At 44.2% G+C, this 21321-nt stretch overlaps 1 protein-coding gene across 7 annotated transcripts in view; it reads left to right on the top strand.

Moving 5' to 3' along the window:
- The window catches only part of Prosap (SH3 and multiple ankyrin repeat domains prosap), a 268014-nt gene that overhangs the window by 179166 nt on the left and 67527 nt on the right, over window positions 1-21321 (top strand). For 4 of the 7 annotated variants that reach the window (XM_076420216.1, XM_076420219.1, XM_076420218.1 and 1 more), the window contains exon 4: window positions 3567-3584. The exons of the other annotated variants lie outside the window; for them this stretch is intronic. In XM_076420216.1, coding sequence (XP_076276331.1) covers window positions 3567-3584 — 18 coding nt within the window. The remainder of the gene's footprint in view (window positions 1-3566; window positions 3585-21321) is intronic. 7 annotated transcript variants of the gene reach the window in all.

Below are 21321 nucleotides of genomic sequence, written 5' to 3'. Positions count from 1 at the left end.
CTGCGATGAGTCGCGCGGACCGACAACCTTGTGCAACTACTCTGCGATTGTTCCGCCGCGATAGCCTAATCGCACCCGGCTAAGCGATGCCAGTCGGCTCCCAGGCCGGCCGGAAAGCTTCCTGCCGTTTTCCTCCAGTCGTTCGTGCCTCTGGTCTCGGTTGCATTTTTATAAACGTCGTCTAAAACTAAACTTGATGACAGAATAACGAATTCAGTGAAGTATTGAAACATCATCTGCGAAAGATCATTCTAAACGCGATGTGAAAATGAAAAATTGGATGAGGAATTCAGACATTGTTTATGGAAGATTAATCTAAGCAGCCTAGAAGAATGATGAATTCAATTTGTAGACTGTTCCATTGGGTACAAAAGTGTGTTCATTCTAAGCGGTCATCATATTCAGCACTATTACAGTTTAACGTATGCGTTTATGACAAGAATGGGCAGAGAAACACAGATGAAACAGTGAAGACATTTGCCTAGTCCTGCTCAGTCTTGCCTAGAAAAATATCAGCCATCTTTTGCAATATTCGTTAACGTCTTCTTGGTCGTCCTAACACTGTATCAATGGGACTAATTCTGAGGAATTAATCAGCCACGATAGAAAGACCGAGATCACAGAGAATGCACTTCCGGAGAATGACGTCCGACTGAAAGCAAATCGGATTTCCGAGAAAACAAAGGGTCAGATAAGAGAAAACGGCAAGGAAACTTTCCGGTCTGCCGGGTGGTCATACCGGATCGTGACGAAGACCGATTCCGATTGAAAACGAGCTCGCCCGCGAAGACTAGCGTTTCTAGGAAACGATCGTGTCCTTGAAGCTCGCGATAACCATATGTTACACGCGAAACTGCAGTGATCCCGATCGCAGACTCGATTCGCGACGGATAATCGGTCATGAGTTCTCTCAAGGACTCGCGCGCGGTCTCCCGAGCTTTCGCGAAACTGCATACGAAGCGTGCAAAGTGTGCGAGTCTCTCTCCGGCTTACCACTTTGTATGCTGATTTCGCGAAATTGCAGAGAAGTTGCTCTCGGCTTGTAGGCGCAGAGCGAACACACGAAGAGAGAGAAAGAGAGAGGGAGAGAGAAAGAAAGAAAGAAGAGTACCAGAGGCGAGGCCAGATCGGGCGCTTCGCGGCTCTCCTCTCCTCTCTCGTCGTTCTCTTTTTTCATCGGCGGTCGCAGGCTGGAGCCCGCGGAAAGTCACGAACCGCGCAGGATTAAGAGATCTCTGCTCGCTCTTCTCTCTCTCTCTCTCTCTCTCTCTCTCTCTCTCTCTCTCTCTCTCTCTCTCTCTCTCTCTCTCTCTCTCTCTCTCTCTCGCTCTTTCTTTCACTCACAGAGAACGCTACCGTGCGCGGTGAGCTGCGCTTTTGCTCTCTTTAGCCAGACAAGCATACACTCCCGGCCATAAGTCACCGGACATCGCCGCAACAAAATGAAACTTTCAAACCCTTTCGCGATCGTCCGGCCTCTGGTTTCACCACGTTCATTAAAATTTTGTCTTCGATACAGTCGGGAGGAGGCTCAACTAATATCATTTTTTCTATCAACGGTGTTCAGTTTATTACTATTTACTCTTGTATAACAGAAACAAAAAGATAAGAGACTCGGCGACTTATGGACAGAAGCGCGAGCTTGTACGGCGACCCACGAAAGTGTTCGAACGCTCACATGCACTACTCAATTTGTGTACGAAATATTTGAAGCAGTGTAGTGTCCAGCAAGAGAGCTACAAATTACTTGTCCGAAAACTTCGAACACTCTCGCAAGAGACTGCGCGTATCATCGTACAAGTATATTCAAGAAGATCGAGCGGCAGAATCCGAAGGTCCTGCGCGGCTCCAGAAGACAATATACAGTGTTCCGAACAATGGTTGGCTGGACAAAATTCAAGATATAAATTTGTCGAATGAACGGTGAACTACCTGATAAACTATTAACGTGAGTTGAATGAATATTTTGTGAAATCCGATGGGGAAACACGTGGAAATGCAGTCTCGTCCAATCATTGTCAAAATTTCGGAGCACGGTGTAACTTCAGAGGCCCCAGGCGTGTATCGCGATCGCATAACAGCCCACACACTAGTCGCACCCGCCACTGACAAGAACAGACACGTACACCTTGCGCCAGTATCCTCCCAGCTAGACTAGAACCTAGAAGAGACCGATGTGTGTGTGTGGCTTCTGCTTCGTATCGTCGGTAACCTGACATCGTCGCGCTCTGACATCACCTGCCGCGTGTCAGCCCTTTTCTATGTATCTATCTCTACCCCTGTATATATATACTCCGGCAGTCACGCGACCGAAGGCCCGCAACAACCCTTCTAACGAGACTTTGACTCCCCCTGGCCGCGTGTCAAAGCCTCTCGGCGCGGGTTGCGATTCGAGCAAATTGACAGTCGCGGGAAAAATTGATCGGATCAAAGGAAAACGCACAATTGGCGAATTCGTAGGACCTGCGAGTCTTCGTGGGGCCTCGTTCCAAAATTCGGAATTTCTCGATTCCGTTTGGAACGAGTCCGTTGCTGACCCCGTCCAGTTAGCCGCTTTCTGAACTGACCCCTGCAGTAGATCTCGTTCTCGGGACCAGTTCGATGACATGCAATCAAGGTTTATGCACACGTATCCAGCGGATATTATTTCTCGCTAATTGGCTGCTGCGTGGATCGTTTCCTTGGATCGTCGACGGAAAGACTCTGTCCAGTCACATTGACAAAAAGCAAAGTGTAGTTACGTCGATTGAGGTTAGTCGATGAAAAAGATTGCGTCGACGAGAGAGAACTCGAGCGAACGGACGAGTCTTCCTCAGTCATCGAACGAGTTCCGAGGCTCTAGACCCGCGGCAAGATCACACACGCACTGACACTGAACGCACACTACTTCATCATTCGTCTCTAAGAGCACGCCGGGAAGATGTACGGTCATCGTCGGCGATCGTGGCATAGATCTCCCGGAAATTGCTGTATCTATTTCGAAATGCTTCAGTTCTTTTGCGACTAAACTGTCGTTCCTTTGGATTGCAACTTTAAGTGTATAAGAGACAGCTTTTCATGGAAAACGATGTATCCACGATGTCCGAGGCCGTACAGGTGTGCGCACACACTAGATATAAAGAACTAGCATACTCGCGTAGAGCCGGTCAGGCGATATCCTGTCGGCTAACACAGACTCTAATTCTTAATCGTGTATTAATTTGATTCTGACCTGTGGTGTTGTTGTTGTTGTTGTTGTTTTTGCTTTTGCCTCACTTGCACGGGGCGTGCGAATACACTACACCCGCCACCACCGAACCACCACCAACCACCGAACCACCACCAACCACCACCATCACCAACCACCACTTCACCTATGTGCTATCGTCTTGTTGGGGCCCGCCTCTTCGAACGCGCAACCCCCTACGTACTGCGTGACAACGCACGCGCGATTCGACCGACAATACCGAACGAAAATACTATACCGAACTATACCTCGGGCCCGACCTTCACCCTGCACCCTACTGGTGTGTGTGTTGCGTCGCGGATAAACCACCGCTTCTCCACCCCTTTCGAGCGCCTCGCAGGTGGCCACTTGGTACAGGGTACGTCTTCACTATTACTAATAGCATGCATCCGACCCCCACACCCCCGCCCCACCACCACCACCACCACCTATGCAACTTGCTACCACCGATCGAAAACCGGGTCTTTCTATCAATCGATATAATCCTTCGTCGATGATCGCGGCCGTTTCTTCCTCTTCTTTTCGACTTTTCGTTTCCGTGACGATGAACGTTCCGCGTGCATGCGGAAATTATTTTGCAACCCTCTTTCCAGGACGCGATCGCGAGATGGCGTCGTCTGCGCAACCCCCTAGTCTTGTTTGCAACCCTTGGACTGCCTCCGTTCTCGGTCAAGGTTTAGCGTTTCGCGGTTAGATGATCGGCTAGCGATCGATTTCAGGTGATTACTGCTGCGCCGTGTATTAGTTATTAGTGGAGCTAAATTAAAGATGTTACATGCAGGAGGGGTAGCATGCTGCAATATTTCACCACAGTTGCATCGGGAGATATAATTAGATGTTCGATTAGAAAACGATTGCAATTGTGGTCGTTGCTAGAGATAGTGTGGGCTGTACAGTTTGATAGTGCGATAGTGTGTACATAAAGTTAAACATTTAGGTCCTATTTTAATAAGTTTACGGGAAAAACCCCTTTGATGGTCTGAGGGTTGAACCGGACCACGCGTTCGGTAATCTCTGAATATTTACCAACCAATATATCGATGTCGTTGCCGATGTCCCACTAGAACTACTAAAGAATGATCAAAGACTACCACGTACGCAGAATAAAGAACAATTTCGTGCGCAGTTGATGGTGATCGAATGCGTGAGTCCGGCTTTTTAGGCTCCCCAATCGTGAGAGCAGGGTATCTCTCCCTCTTTTGCTCGGCTAGGGGTAGAAGAATAACGATGTTTCGGAGAGCAAGGGGTGGAGGGTAGACTGGGGGTAGCTCGTAAAAAGAGGGAACGATCGGAGGCGGTTAAACCAATTTTTTCCCCTTTTATTTTCACCGACCATGTGGAGCACAGTATCGGCATCTTAGGGGATGTTCCGCCTAGTCACGTCCGGCGTAACGTATACTCGTCTCTTCCTGGAGCAGGCATGGGCAGAGGTGGCTCTGTGGGGTTAGAGAGCTACGAAACCACGCCCCTTGAAATACTACACACAGTGATATTAATCGAACCACCCCTTTCAAGGCAGACTATATAAATTGAGCTATAACCACGCCTTTGCGGGGTACTGTATACAAAACAAGCAAAGAAGCCACGCCCTCTCGGGGTATTTCGTATTGAAACAGGGACGAAACCGCGCCCCTCAGTGACACTATACATAAAAATGGCAACGCGCTGTACGAAGTAAGGAACGGCAACAGGCCTATTTGAAGTACTCGAAGCAACTAATACACAAAGTAGTCATCGAAATCACGCCCACTCAAGGTGTTCAATGCACAGAGAGCTGAAACCACGTCTCCAGGGGACACACTTGATACAGAAATACAAAGAAAACTACCTTACCAAAGATTGAGCACAACGTGAGGAGGTTTTCCTCCCGCCCAATTTGCTCCGAGGGGTTGCTCCCGGGGCCAACCGGGAGCGCTCGCCCATGCCTGTCTTGTAGGAAGTTCTTCCGGTCGCGCGGCGCCATCGAATCGGCAGCTGGTCTCGTTTCTTCGAAGCGATGAAGCGGCGAGATTGAAATTCGGCGTCGCGACACGGAACACCGCCAGGTCGATCGATTCGCTCGCGAGCTTCGCGATCGACTCGCGCCGCGCCGGCGAGAGCGAGGACGGGAAGAACGCTTTAATTAGTCGCCGGGGATCGTCCCTCGAACCGACGACGGCGCTTCCGTCCTTGCGACGCGACGCGACACGACGACGCGACACGATATACGATGGGACGGGACGCGAGCGTAGCACCACGAACCGGAGTTATTTCCAGCTCGGTTTGCATGCACTTACAGCAGCTCCCGCCTTTCAGCGCTCAAGTACCATAGTGGATAAGTGCATGTGTCGGTTAAGCGAGCAACTGTACTTCTGCTGACCCATGGTTCACGTTCAAGGGTGACGCGAACGCGTCCCCGAAGGTCACGCGACCACGCAGCTTACTTTCAGCGGAGACGCCGACCGGTCCCGCGTTTCCGCTAGATTGCTGCAAGACCGAACCAACCATTCGCTGAATTCCTTTCACCGGCAGAGCTTCTCCAACACTTTGAATGCCTTCTCCCCCAGAAATGGTTGATGGAATTAACTATCGGAAAATGCAAAATTCTAGAAAGCTGGTAGAGCAACATGCAGTATTATACATCTTGGCGTTTCACGTTTCGTTTCGTTAAATAAATCATTTCTATCTCATAGGATTTTTAAGATCGGCCCGCCGGTATTCAAAGTGTTAATATACCTCGCGCAACAATCTAGCGGAAGAGACGCGATTCCATCCTCGAACATCTCTTGGAAGCGTCAGACTAATCCCTTCGACGTCAGATCGAGATAACACGAGTGAGTAACTTCCTTCTGCCTTCTTAACTCTGCTGTTCTTCGTTACTATTAGCGATGTGAATGACGGTGCGAAAACTGCTGCGCGTACCCTCTGAATCTGAAAGAGTGACGTATCAGAAATGATCGATTCCGAGTGATCCTCTGAAAAGTTTCACCGGCTCGCAACAGATCGCTCGGCTACGGAGTCATTATCTGTCTACTGACTCTTTAGCGGAGTGGTCATACACTCCATTTTCTAGCGACAATCCGCTCCGCTAGAGCAATCTAGTCGTTCCTGTCGAGTGATCCACCCTCTCCTGAATCAAGAGGTAGAGATCACTCTAATCTTCCACTCTTTCAAACTTGGAGAGCTTGCAGCTGTACACACTGAAACAAAGGGAACTGCTGTTCTTCTGTTAACAATATTAACCTGGATGATGCTAAATTTTCTGACTCCTCTAACTGCGAAAACACTGCCGAGGAGAGATACAAAGAAAGATAAATAATGCCACTAAAAGTATGTATATCGTAATGCGAATCGACTGTAAAAATTAAATCCAATCTAAGATTCAAATATTGCAATTCTCCATCACCACTCAATCAACTTGACAAATGAACGGCTCGTATTACAATTAACAAGCACGTCGCCTCCGCTCTGGAAAAGCGTCGCAACCATAATCGAACGCACAGGAGAGAGCCAGCCGCCTTCAAGGCCGCGGAGCTTCTCAAGTCGCGCAACGACTTTCGTTTTCAGCCGGCTCAACGGAACCGTTGCGTTGGATAGCCGGGATCGATCGCGGTCCCTCGATCCCGGGGATTTTCGATTTTCCGGGCTAGTCGATCCTCGTCTCTCCCGTCGCGTCGATACTTCAACTCGGGCGAGCAGTTGCGTAATCCGGAGACGGCGAGGGAAAGCGCCACGGTGCTTGTCTTCGGGGATTAAATATCAAAAGTCATCGAACAGTGCGGTGAAACGAGCCCGATCCGACGTATAGTTCGCTGTCACGACAGGGAATCGGCGACGCGTGCATGCGCTTTTTATCAGCGGCGATTACGCGTCTTTCCGAGTACTTACTTCTGGAATGATGGAAATCATGCAGGAAACACGGTGACTCGAACATTCGACCGCTGAACTTCTTTGCACGTGTACTTGATCTATGGCATTAATCGATTAAAATTTTAATCATGATTGATTGATTAATGTGTACGATTAAAAAAATAAATCATCGAAAAATCGACGATTGATTCAATCGATTGATGAAGTTAATCGTCAATCGTTGATTGAAAGAAGAAATCATTGAAAAATCGACGCTTGATTCATTCGATTGATGAAGTTAATGGTCAATCGCTGATTAAAAGAAAGTAATCGCAATTAACAACTAAAGTAGAAATTTAATCGTTAACCGCAATTAACGATTAATAAGTGTTTAATCGTTAATCGCAATTTTAACCACTAAACTAGGAGATTAATTGTTAATTACGATTAACGATTGAAGTAAAAATTTAGTCGTCAATCGTTGATTAAATTTTTGCCCAACTTTGATATCGGATGATAAGTGACCCCTGGACGATCTACAATATTGTCAATATTCGCTTCAATATTGGCGGGACTGTTTCATTCTTTCTTTTAATTGTTCAACCGTAAAGTCTAGTTTACACTGTTTCAATGCATTTTTTGTTAAAATAATCTTTTGACTTCACACGCCACAATTCCGGATAATCACGATATGCCGCTATAAGGAGGGTTGTCAAATCCCGATCCCGAACGGAACCCTGATCACTAGAAGGGGAGCTCTGTGGGTCAGCTATGTTCTCCCTTCGCGGTCGCACAAGCAACTTATACTGAAAGAAATGTTGACAATAAACCTCCCAGACGTTCAAACGGTTCTTCAATATTGACAGAAGATATAATTTTCTACCAATATCCGTCAATATTGATAGGACGCTTCAATACGCTCCGAGACGATAAATATTTCCATCGATATGGTCCTCCGTCAATATTGAAGCGAATATTGACAATATACGTCGAATTTCCATGTCCATTTAAATTATTGTATTTCACACTGTCGCGTACAGAGAGCACCAAATTAAATGAAAAAGGAGAAAAGTGCGATTTCATACATTTATAATAGAAATTTACCCTTAGCAGTCGAGGATTATTCGAAATATTCTTCAGATTATTGTACAGGGTGGACGATTTATCTGAAGACATTGAAATACCTCGAGAACTATGCATCGGATCAAAAAAAGTGGGTAATGAAAGGTGTTCGTCTCGAACTGGGACATGATACCAAACTCGACCCCCCCCCACCGCCACCCCCTGGGGGTGAGGGTGGGGGAAGATAAACAACTTAAATGGGAACCCCCATTTTTTATTGCAGATTTGGATTCTCCAGAAAAAGTAATCGAATTTGACCTACGAGTTTTTGCATTTTAATCGACAAAAATCAAAATGGGTAAAAAACCGTTGAAAATTGGGCATATCTCGAGAAATACACATCAGATTATAAAAATAAAAGTAGACGTATTTGATATTTTTAAAAATGCTATTCAATAACACCATAATTGATCCTCCACTCCCACCTCTTGTGGGTGGGAGAGGGAATTATTTCAAAATCTTCAAAGGAAACCCTTTTTTATAGCAAATCTTGGTTCTCCATTGATTTGATATTATTGGTGCAATTTCTTTCACAGAGGCGCGTCGAGCAGTCCCCTCTTCGATTTGTCGGAGGAATAGAACGTTTAGAATGGGGTTTCCCATGATCACTAGAATGAACTGAAACCCCCTTCGAGACGAACAACTTTCATTACCCACTTCTTTTGATCCGATGCATAGATCTCGAGATATTTGAATGTCTTCAGATAAATCGTCCACACTGTATGTTGGTATCTAATCAATTACTAAAAGCATTTAAAGTTAAAAAATGATTTAGAATAGAATTATTCTAGATCGGAAGAAACGTTTAATTTTCCAGTTAAAATAGCTCCGACTGCAGAGAGTTAAGAACTGAAGAGTATCGATCGCTGATCATTTATTAAAATGCTGCGGAAAAGAATTCTATTCAGATGCAGAGAATTTTTATTCCGCGCAGAAATCCGCCGTCGATGCGATAACGAAATCGTAATGCCCGTAATAGCACGAGTCGCGCGTTCAACTTTTAATCCCGGATCGAATAATTCGTCCTCGGAGATTAATTTAAAGTTTCGATCGTTCTGAAAATTTGATCGTCGGAGCCGGGCGATTCGGGCGACTGAAAAATAGATGGGGAAAAGAGGGAATCGTTTCGACCGGTTGGCAAAACGGAAACGAGTCAGTTTCCTCGCCGAGGGAATCTTCGATCGTTAACCTATTCATAACGTCGTCCGCTCTCCTTGCCCTAATTTATATAACCCACATTATCACTGGCTCTGCCGCCGCTTCTGACTGTTAGCAGAGTTGTCAGATCTTTTGTTCCCCTATTTCATTGGAAGGAAAAGTGGGGCGTCGCTTTAGCCCAGTTATGCTATGTATACGAATATGCACATCCAACGGTGTTTTGCTACCTGTCCTCGCGTTCATTAGCCAAATGAAAACGTTTTAATCGGCAGGCCGCCGTGTATACTCGCTGAAAGGCATCAAATTCCAAAACATCGAACCGCTTTTACCTGGCTATCGATTTTTTTCTCTCTCCACGGCGATACACAACGGCGAACGCTATACATACCTCGACGGTATCTGGCCAGGGAAAAACCGCATGCACAGAGATTATCGGCAGAAACGATGTCTTATCTGCGCGTGGATCGGGGAAATATCGCGACCTGGTTTTGCAATTGAAACACACGTATCTGCTCGGATCGCCCTCGAATATGCCATGCTTTCCTCGGAATTGCCGACTGAACGTGTCGTTCGTTCCATTGCCGTTATCGTAAATTTACTTTTCTCTATTAATTCTTAATTGCCGAGGTGGGTTTCGAGTAGCGAACGAACTTGCTTCCGGAAGTGTGATCGAAAAAAGTGATAAGTTCGGATCTAAATGGATTTGAGCGGAGCTGATTCCACGGTAGAGATAGGACCTCACTAAAGGTTAACATTAGAGACATGCATCTACCTGGAATCAAAACATTTTCAATATTTAATGTACATCGCATGTACATTCTTTGGAATATACATAGTCGGATTATCGTCCGCTTCATCAATTTTGCAGCCCTTCAATACTTCAGTACATAGCCAGAGGAAGTTTAACTTCAATTAATAAGTACATTCCTTATTAGGTATACTCTTTATAAATAAAAACACGAAAGAAAATTTCACTAGAATTCTATCTCGAGTATTTCCAAAGAAGACTTTTCTAATGTCGACTCAGGTCACCTGTCTTAAACATTTTACGAATATCAGGCAATTTAGAATTCATTAAAAAGCGGTTCCTACCCACTGATAATTATCGTAATAAATATATATTTCTTATGATCATTTTTGAATTAATTGTTTTAATTTTGTTGTCTTAAAATAAAATTTTAAATTGTTCATTTGTTACTTATTTAGTAGTCATCCAAATAATCTGAATCACCGATGTCTTTGGTTATTTTCTCTGTATTTCAAGAAATATTCATAATGTGAAGAATAAATGTCAAGAAATACAGCGAAATTTATAGCCAAAGACATCGGTGATTTATAATTATCTGGAAAACTACAAAATAAGCAACAAATGAACAATTTAGAATTTGATTTTAAGTCAACAGAATTGAAACAAAAAATATATATTTATTACGATAATTACCAGTACATAAAAATCAGTTTTTAATAAATTTTAGTGGAAATTTCATCCCGATTTCAAGAGTTATAGTAAAATGTCACGATCCAGGCCAATGTTCTTCGGCCGTCCGAGGCTGTATATCGCGGTGCAGGGTTCACTTCAGATAATTTTAATTTCGTCAATTTTCAAACGTTCATTTTGTTAAAAAGAGGTCCGTAAAGGGGACACTTGTGGCTATATCCCCTTCTATTATTTTTTAAAAAGTGACCCACTGTCAAAACACGGCATTTGTTCAAAACAATTGCAAAATAAATGGTATAATAAAAAAACCTTTTTTTCAAATAACAACATTTTGAGTGAATAATCTTATGTTTTCACTACAAGCTCCTAAAAACTCATTTTTCTCGGTTTGCTTGTTCTGCTATTATAATAGTATTCTGAAGCAGTGGGTCGACAAACGCTTGGCTTTGCGTCTGGGCTGCTTCGAAAGCAGTAGGTCAAAGAACGCTTGCATTTGGGTCTGGCGCAACATTCAGAGGTCTCGAAGCGAAAATACAAACGCAAACGCGTGCGTCGAACACATAACGTAAATCGATCGACGCACGTGTTTGAGTTTGGGCGATGCTCTTCCGCATTTCTTCGCAAATGAAATACAAGGAAAGACATACTAAATCGCATCATAGGAACGCAAACTTGTGCGTCCAGAGGCACAGCAGAGAGCTACGACGAATAAAGTATGGATAACAAAACGCTGCGTCCAGACGCGGAAAGGAAAACACACCTTAAGCTCGACGATCTCCTTCAGGATCGCAATTACCGGTGCAGGTTCGCGCCACGGTTAATTACCAGTCAAGCGACGGTAATCGTAACGAGGATATCGCGGGGTTATTGGCAAGCGATCGATGTCATGGCAACCCTTATCTAAGCGGCATAGGCTAGCAGAATATCCAGATAGCGAGCGTACCGGAACCGACGACCGCACATTACGGGTGTACCGGTGCACCGACGTGTGTACCACAGGTATCCAACTTGGGGATCTCCACCGTGGATAAATTCATCGCAACGCGATGGGATCCATCTCTCTCTCCGTCTCTCTTTCCTGCACCCATCTCTCTTTCTCACTCTGTTCTACCACGAATAGATGCTCGTGGGCGTAAGATCATTGTGATCCGCGATCGTGAACCAGGATCATCCTTCACTTCCGATATCATCGTCCACCGTCTCTTCAAGTTCCCCTTCGGAATCACGGTTCCCATTGTGAGTTACTCGGACACAAAGGAGCGTTTGTCCCGATGCTCGCTGACACTCGCTGAAAACTCAGATAATCTTTCGTCCTGGCTCTCGGAAACCCACTGCCAGGTGGACTGCTGATTTTTGCCTGTTTCTACCACATTCTTAAGCGTTCTCGATTCTGCTTTCTCCTGGTGTCGGAGAATTTCTGTGTACGCGGAGAGAACTTCATTTTATCAGTGTACCAAATTGGGAAACAGTTAAAAATATCTGCCCAACATATCTTTGATCTCGGTTCCCTGCTTCACATTATTTCAAACGGAATGTACATACAACTATAGTTTCTCGAAAGTGGATATTCAACATCGCGATAGTCTTGTTGCACGAGTGCAATTGCATCGGAAGGACGAGCTACCAAGTGTTGCGCAGAATTAAAGAGACTTTAAAAGCGAGACGAGCGTACCAGAGATTCCGCGATACCGATATTGAATCCGCCGCCGTACGGCGTTTTACGGGCAATTTTAGCGGAAGAGTCTCGGGGATCGTTATCCGTCAATGTTTCATTTTTATTGGCAGCAGAGGGACGTAAATATCGGATTTCATAAAGTCCCAGAAACGGACTTATCGATTGAAATCGTATTGGATGGGCGCAGGCGGCTGGGAGAGCATTCTGTGCCCGATCCTATGCATCATTCCGGTTACGATCTATCGTGGAAACATGGAGGAACAGCGTGTAGGGAATCTGAATAGTCTGCTTTCGTATATTTCACTTTATCGGATCGATTTCAATAAACCTTTGAATCTTTTAGAATTTTCTGCGCCACTCGCGCGAACAAATACGGAATCTTTGTTGCGAAACAATTATGAGTGTCGAAGGAAAAACGACATAAAAGGCTGCTCGGATCGAGTCACATTTTATTAAACGCTTTGAGGCTTCTGTGTCCATATTCGGTGAAGGAAACGTTGACTTGTTCAGTTCTGATCTAAAGAAACGATTCTAGCGAGGACTTGCAGCAATTCTTTATTACCTTCACTTGCAATGATAACTGCAGATAATTATAATCAGGGACAAAGCGACAGTGTATGGCAACAGTGGAAAGTTTGAAGAATTGCGAGTGGTTTCACGGATCTAGTAGGAAACCTGCGATATCCCGACGGCGAATCGATTCCGATCGGTGGATCGAGGAAATAAAGAACGGCGTCGACGCTGCGGGAGGGCACGGCGGAGATCTCTCTCGTTCGCCGATCTCCTCGATCCTCCGGCGAAAAATCATAGCGAGCGCGATACCTTTGCATCCGCGGGTATCGCCCGAGATCGCATCGTAGGTATCGTACATTTTCGTGCGCTGTTCCGCGTAATTGAATGGAACTCGATCCTCCAGATCGCGACATGAAATCATGTATCGAATTAATAATCTAGTTAATAATCAATCTTGTTTTCCCTAATAAGTGTTACGGATGACGAACAGGTGTTCAATATCATCTCTGGCAGGAACCGTCCTAGATAAACGAACAGAGTTTTTCCCTAGATAAATCTACATAATTGTTTAGGTTAGTTTAGGGCCCAAACGTACGCACGACCAACTGGTCGTTGACAAAATACGAATGTTCACTTGAAGGGTACTGACAAGTACCACCCGTCATTGCAGGGCTATATAAGCCCTTACATTTCTACTCTCGTGGGCTAGTACTGTCGTAATCACGAATAGTGTCGCGTCGTGCTGCATCTCGGAAGTCAACTACCAGTGAGATCGGACGTTCGTTCCTTTTGAATCAAAGTTTAACCGTACAGATTCCGCGAGTTCGGTCTAAAATCTGTTAGGCAGTGACAAGGTTGCTCCGAGTCCCCCGCATTGCCAGTGCGTCAACACCGTGCGTCTTAGCTTAGGTAATATCACCTTTCAATTTCTTTCCTATTCTAAATTCAGTTCATTCGCGACACAAGTACACTTGTAGAACGAAACTCTATAGTAAGAATATATTTGTCTTCTTTGATAATTAACTCAAATTCATTAAACCCATAATTATCGTCCAATATCCTAACCAAGTAATTGAACGTCCCCACATGATACAATCTTACCGCTCGGATTGTATCAATTAAATTATACTAGTTACGAGGCTTACTAATTATCCTAGCAATTCCCTGATTAACCATCAGGTTCTTTCGCGACATTCCAATTGTCCGAACAGAGATTTATCCAACCTAGCGGCTCCCCAGTTTTGCATTGGGTTCGTCCGCATCCTAACAGCTCCCTGATTTCGCATCAGGTTCGTCTGTGCTATTATACAACCTCCTAGCAGCTCCCCGGTTTTGCATCGGGTTCGTCTGCGTTTGACTCCATTCCTAGAGGCTCCCTGACTTCGCGTCAGGTTCGTCCTCGCTGTCAATAATCCTAGCGGCTCCCCAATTTCGCATTGGGTTCGTCCGCGTTCCTTAACTAACAAATTTATATCATATTCCTAGGGTAATAACCCTTCGCCGGCCACTCGTGCTGCTCGCGGCCCTGGCTCGTAACAGAACTGGTGACAGCGGTGGGATAGTTCAATTATTTTAGGATCACTTTAATTTTGGGTTTACTACGTTAAATTACTCGTACCTGAGTATTGACAATATACTAGTTTTCCTAGTTACGTCTCAATATTATTAGCAATATACTAGTTTTCGCTAGTCACGCTTTTATACCAATAATATACTAGTTTTCCTAGTTAAAAGGTTTCGATAATATACTAGTTTTCTCTAGTTACATTCTTTAAAAATGCCGAATTCAGCTGCAAATATTTCTTTCGTTGACATAATGAACTTGACGGTTTCGCTTGCAAACTCTATGTCGCTGTTGACGCAAAAGACATGCTTACAGAATGTTACTTCGACAATTCCGACCTTTAACGGGGAAGACCCCTCTTTGATTCGTTTCGCGCAAACTTTAGAGGACGGGTTAACTTTGATTCCGGAGGGTACGGAAACCGAGTATCTGGCAATTGTTCTTACTAAGCTCGTCGGGCCAGCACGTAGATGCACATTAGAGCACAAGTTTACTACCGTAAAAGCGTTAATTCAACATTTGAAGAAACGGTTCGCTCCCGGCAAGAGCCTATCATATTATCAAGTGGAAATCGCGAAACTACATATTCGCGAAGGAGAAAGCCTACGACAATACATCGATAGGACAAGCCACTTGGTCTACTGTACGCGCGGAGCCATGAGGGAAAAATACGAGGCACATGCTGAAGAATTTATCAAATTGATGGAAAAGGACGTCATTGAAAACTTCATCGATGGATTACCGGATCGGATTTCCCTGAAGGTGTCGGCTATCTTGAAGGATATAAAAAATCTGGAGGATGCTTACGACGCCGTGCTACAGATAGATAAAAGATTAAGAAATCGACGACAGTCGCCTCGGCGTGAATCACCATCAAGGTGGTCCCGCCGAGATTCATATGACCAGGACTCTCGCTACCGCGATCGTGAAGTGTCATATCCCTTATCTCCAAGCAAATATGACCGACACAGGGATCAACGCACGAGACCATCTGGTTTTGAGGAGGAAAGAGAAGGACGAGCGTCTGCCTGGACCTTGCGTCACAGGAGCCCCTCCGGTTCCCCCTCCAACCGTTCGGATTCGTCAATTGTGAGAGACGGAGAGAAACGGTATACAATTTTTAAAAATTCCGATAGGAATCGCATGTCAAAATCGTATTGTTGGCATTGCGGAACATCCGGACACGATGGAAAATTCTGCAAGAATCGACCGCGTAGTCCGCGATTCCAAAGAGATTCGCGAGATTCGTCCGTGGAATCGAACAAATCTTTAAACTTCGATCGCGCTCACCGTACAGGCGACACGATGAGCGAAAACAAAGAAGTTCGCCAAAGAACTGTCCGCTTCGAGGAAAAACCCTCATCAAGGAAGCTCCAGCACCACGAATCAAAATCAAAATCCCAGAACTGGAATCAGGCACGGGAGAATTTCTAATCGATGGTGGAGCATCCGTAAATTTAGTAGTTCTTGACGTTTTAGGAGAAGGAGCAGAAATTGTTTCACGCGAAGAAATTGAAATAACTGGTCTTACTACAAATCCAATTCGCACTCTAGGAACTACGATACTTCACATACACGAAGCTCCTGCGTTTTTCTACGTAGTGAAGCGCCTTGCAATAGAAGCAGATGGACTTATAGGAAGCCCATTTTTAAAACAGGAAGAAGCAGAAATTTCTTATTACCATGGGACACTGGTATTAAAAAATAAGCCCATCAGGCCTATTCGATTTTCAAATTACCAGCAGGACTCAGATGTACGGACCAAACATCGCATCGATGCCCGAACATCTCAACAAATTGCCATAAGAATAGCTAATCCAAGGATAAAAGAAGGCTATTTACCACGCATAAAAACGCACAAACAACTCTACATAGGAGAAGCCGCCGTCCTGAACGACGGAGGAAAATGTCATGTTATGGCAACCAACACTAGCGAGGAAGCCATAGACGTAGAAATAGAGCCACAAATCGTGGAACCTTACGACATTTTGAGCACATCAGATGAAGATATTTATTCAGAGGTACGTCAACATTGTAATTTCAAAACTAGAGAAGATAGGATACAGGGAATCTCCGAAACGCTAAATTTGAGTCACCTGAACAAAGAAGAACGGTGTAGCATCACCGCATTGATAAAGGAATTTCCCGATCGATTTTATCTCCCCGGAGATAAATTAGGGAAGGCATCTGATTTCAAGCACTCCTTACATACAACTGATGAGATTCCGATTAACACGAGACAGTATCGCTACCCTCCTGTACACCAAGAGGAAATAAAAAAGCAAATCAATGGCTTATTATCCGATGGTATTATTACTCCGTCGAAATCTCCGTACAATTCACCCTTGTGGATTGTACCCAAAAAACCAGACGCGCAAGGAAACAAACGTTGGCGCATGGTAATAGATTTTCGTGCGCTTAACGAGAAGACCATTTCCGATAAATATCCACTGCCTCAAATTACGGAAATATTGGATCGTCTCGGAGGAGCCAAATACTTCTCCGTTTTCGATCTTGCTAGTGGGTTCCACCAAATAGAAATGGATCCGAAAGACAGACAGAAGACAGCTTTCACCACCCCTAATGGACATTATGAATTTTCACGAATGCCGTTTGGTTTGAAAAATGCACCACCTACTTTTCAACGCCTCATGGATCAGGTATTAACTGGACTCCAGGGAACGGACGTTTTCATTTACCTGGATGATATCGTGGTTTACGCTGCGTCATTACACGAACACAACATTAAAGTCAGGAAATTATTAAACCGTTTGCGAGAACATGGTTTAACTCTTCAAACCAATAAATGCGAATTCTTACGAAAAGAAGTTGCATACCTTGGACATATTATTTCAAGACAGGGAGTAAAACCTGATCCCCGAAAATTAAAGGCTGTCAAGGATTTCCCAACGCCTACCTCACAGAAAAATATACAACAGTTTTTGGGTTTAGTAGGATATTACCGAAGATTCGTACCAGATTTCACTACAAAAGCAAAATCTTTAATTGACCTTCTAGGAAAGGGCAAAAAATTCAAATGGACTGAAGAACAGGAAAACAGTTTTAAGCAGTTACGTGAAGAACTCTGTCGAGAGCCTATTTTACAATATCCAGATTTTAGCAAACCATTCGTCGTTACAACAGACGCCTCCGAATATGCCGTTGGAGCCGTGCTTAGTCAAGGTGAAATAGGAAATGATCTGCCAATTGCTTATGCATCGCGCAGCCTCAACAAAGCAGAGAGAAATTATTCAGCCACGGAAAAAGAATGTTTAGCAATGGTATACGCCGTCAAATATTTCCGACCGTATGTGTACGGAACAAAATTCACATTGGTTACAGATCATCGACCATTAGTTTGGCTGCATTCTGTGAAAGATCCGACATCAAGACTCATGAAATGGAAGCTCCGACTATTAGAATATGATTATCAGGTTGTCCATAAATCTGGAAAAACAAATAAGAATGCTGATGCATTATCACGTAATCCTACTTCCACCTGTTTACCACTCATCCCGAGGGAAGTCAAAGACCCCGATTTTAAAATCCAAATACCGAAAACAGCTGTCGACGCTGTTTCAATAGGACAACGCGTCAGACAACTACATCGAGACCGAGAAAAACGGCCGAAATATCAACAAACAAGCAGCAGTTCAGATGAGACGGAACAACCCGCCCTGGGGAAGGTTCAACACTCACCAATTATTAACATAAATAGAACTCTTCCGAGTTTATCTAAAGAGATAGTGATGCCAGACGAAGATCAGGACAACGCACGCCATTTTTTGCCCGCAGCAAACTCCACAGAAATTTTTTCTACGGATAAGAATACGACCTTATCTGGTGATTTAATTTCGTTTGAGGAGCCACTGGAAAACACCGTTATAGAGAATAGGAACAATTTACAGCAGGATGTACCCTACATACCGCAGGTACCATTTCCTGAAATAGGTGGAATTTTGCAACCCAACGTAATTCGATTTCCAAACAATATAATACGCAAAGCAAGGACGCGGCAACTACCTGATCGCACAGCCGACCCTTACCCATTCTTTGACGCCGATACCGATGGTTCTTCTACCGAAACTGACCTGGAAGCGCCGCCGGAACCGAAACAGAGGATTAGCATTTCTTCAAACACCCTTACCGCAAAGGAAGACCATTATGTACATTTCATATCAGCTGATCGCAACCTAATAACCCCCGTAGGAAAACTGTTACTGGACACGGGATTGATAAATAAGCAAGAACTTTTAGCTGCACGACCGAAAAAGGGACAGGTCATAATTTCAAACAATGGGTTATTTAAAACCTTCAGCATTGTAATTTCCGATAACTTCTATGATAAACCAAAAGGATTGGATATAATTAATGGATTGAAAACTCTTCAATCTGCTTTAGAACAAAATAGGAGCAAATCTTTTCGAATATCCGCCACCGGAGATCATCATAAATCATCGCCTGATGAACTTTTCAAAGCATTAAAAGAAGTCTTTACAGATTCAACTTATCAAATTACAATATGTAACTGTGTTATTACTACACCTTCCGTAGAAGACAGGCAAGAAATCATCCATGAAGCACATGATAGCCTAATAGGAGGGCATAAAGGAGTTACAAAAACCTACAATCGCATTCGATCAAGATTTCATTGGCCGCACATGCGCAACGAAATTCAGGATTACATCCGAAAATGTAAAAGTTGTCAGGAGCAAAAATTAGTCAGAACGAAAACTCGACAACCTATGTTGATCACCGACACACCGTTGGACGCATTTGAAAAAATTTCATTAGATACCGTTGGACCATTACCAATTACACCTGGAGGGAACCGATACATTCTCACCATGCAGGACAATCTAACCAAATATTGTATTGCAGTAGCGATACCTAATATCCGAGCCACTACCATCGCAGATGCTTTTGCACGGCATTTTATTGCAATATATGGGACACCTCGAGCCATACTCACGGATAAGGGAACCAGCTTTATTGGAACTCTTATGACAAATCTGTCAGAAATATTCAAGATTAAACAAATCACCACCTCCGGATACCGACCACAAACTAATGGATCATTGGAGCGAAGCCATATTGTTCTTACAGAATACCTCAAACACTATATGGAGAACTACGAGGATTGGGATTTATTAATTCCGTTTGCAATGTTTTCTTATAACACGTCTGTTCATGAAGCTACCAACTTCACACCATATGAATTAATTTTTGGTAAACAGGCTCGAGAGCCAACCTCATTTCCAACCGGTACAATTTTGAAGACATATGGAGACTATTTATCGGAACTAATAACAAATATAGTCCGAATCCGTAATATAGCAGCAAATGGAAACCATGCATAACGATCTTCTAAGGAGCAGGACTACCTCCACCGACAGCAGTCTCTACCTGAGCACCACCTAGCAATAAGTACACTTACACCTACACTACACTCGTTAAAAATTTTTTCTCTTCAGTTTATTTTTTTTTCTCTCCACTTTTTTCTTTTTTTTTCTTAAAGTCTATTGTATCTAGGACGTTTCCTTCCTGATGAGAAAGCATCACGGGAACCGCGATGTTTCTTCTTGGTGGGGAGATGTTACGGATGACGAACAGGTGTTCAATATCATCTCTGGCAGGAACCGTCCTAGATAAACGAACAGAGTTTTTCCCTAGATAAATCTACATAATTGTTTAGGTTAGTTTAGGGCCCAAACGTACGCACGACCAACTGGTCGTTGACAAAATACGAATGTTCACTTGAAGGGTACTGACAAGTACCACCCGTCATTGCAGGGCTATATAAGCCCTTACATTTCTACTCTCGTGGGCTAGTACTGTCGTAATCACGAATAGTGTCGCGTCGTGCTGCATCTCGGAAGTCAACTACCAGTGAGATCGGACGTTCGTTCCTTTTGAATCAAAGTTTAACCGTACAGATTCCGCGAGTTCGGTCTAAAATCTGTTAGGCAGTGACAAGGTTGCTCCGAGTCCCCCGCATTGCCAGTGCGTCAACACCGTGCGTCTTAGCTTAGGTAATATCACCTTTCAATTTCTTTCCTATTCTAAATTCAGTTCATTCGCGACACAAGTACACTTGTAGAACGAAACTCTATAGTAAGAATATATTTGTCTTCTTTGATAATTAACTCAAATTCATTAAACCCATAATTATCGTCCAATATCCTAACCAAGTAATTGAACGTCCCCACATGATACAATCTTACCGCTCGGATTGTATCAATTAAATTATACTAGTTACGAGGCTTACTAATTATCCTAGCAATTCCCTGATTAACCATCAGGTTCTTTCGCGACATTCCAATTGTCCGAACAGAGATTTATCCAACCTAGCGGCTCCCCAGTTTTGCATTGGGTTCGTCCGCATCCTAACAGCTCCCTGATTTCGCATCAGGTTCGTCTGTGCTATTATACAACCTCCTAGCAGCTCCCCGGTTTTGCATCGGGTTCGTCTGCGTTTGACTCCATTCCTAGAGGCTCCCTGACTTCGCGTCAGGTTCGTCCTCGCTGTCAATAATCCTAGCGGCTCCCCAATTTCGCATTGGGTTCGTCCGCGTTCCTTAACTAACAAATTTATATCATATTCCTAGGGTAATAACCCTTCGCCGGCCACTCGTGCTGCTCGCGGCCCTGGCTCGTAACATAAGCATCGGCGAACGTCGTTGAACAACTTCAAGTGTCGTTCTTTTAACCCTGCTGTCACTTAGACTGCATTTTCGTATTCCTTTGGGTTACGGTGACTCGACGAATAAAAGTGTGACACTTTATAAACATTATCG

This window comes from Lasioglossum baleicum, chromosome 3, assembly GCF_051020765.1.
Source record: "Lasioglossum baleicum chromosome 3, iyLasBale1, whole genome shotgun sequence".
NCBI classification, from domain to species: Eukaryota; Metazoa; Arthropoda; class Insecta; order Hymenoptera; family Halictidae; genus Lasioglossum; species Lasioglossum baleicum.
This window is presented reverse-complemented; position numbering and strand designations above follow the sequence as displayed.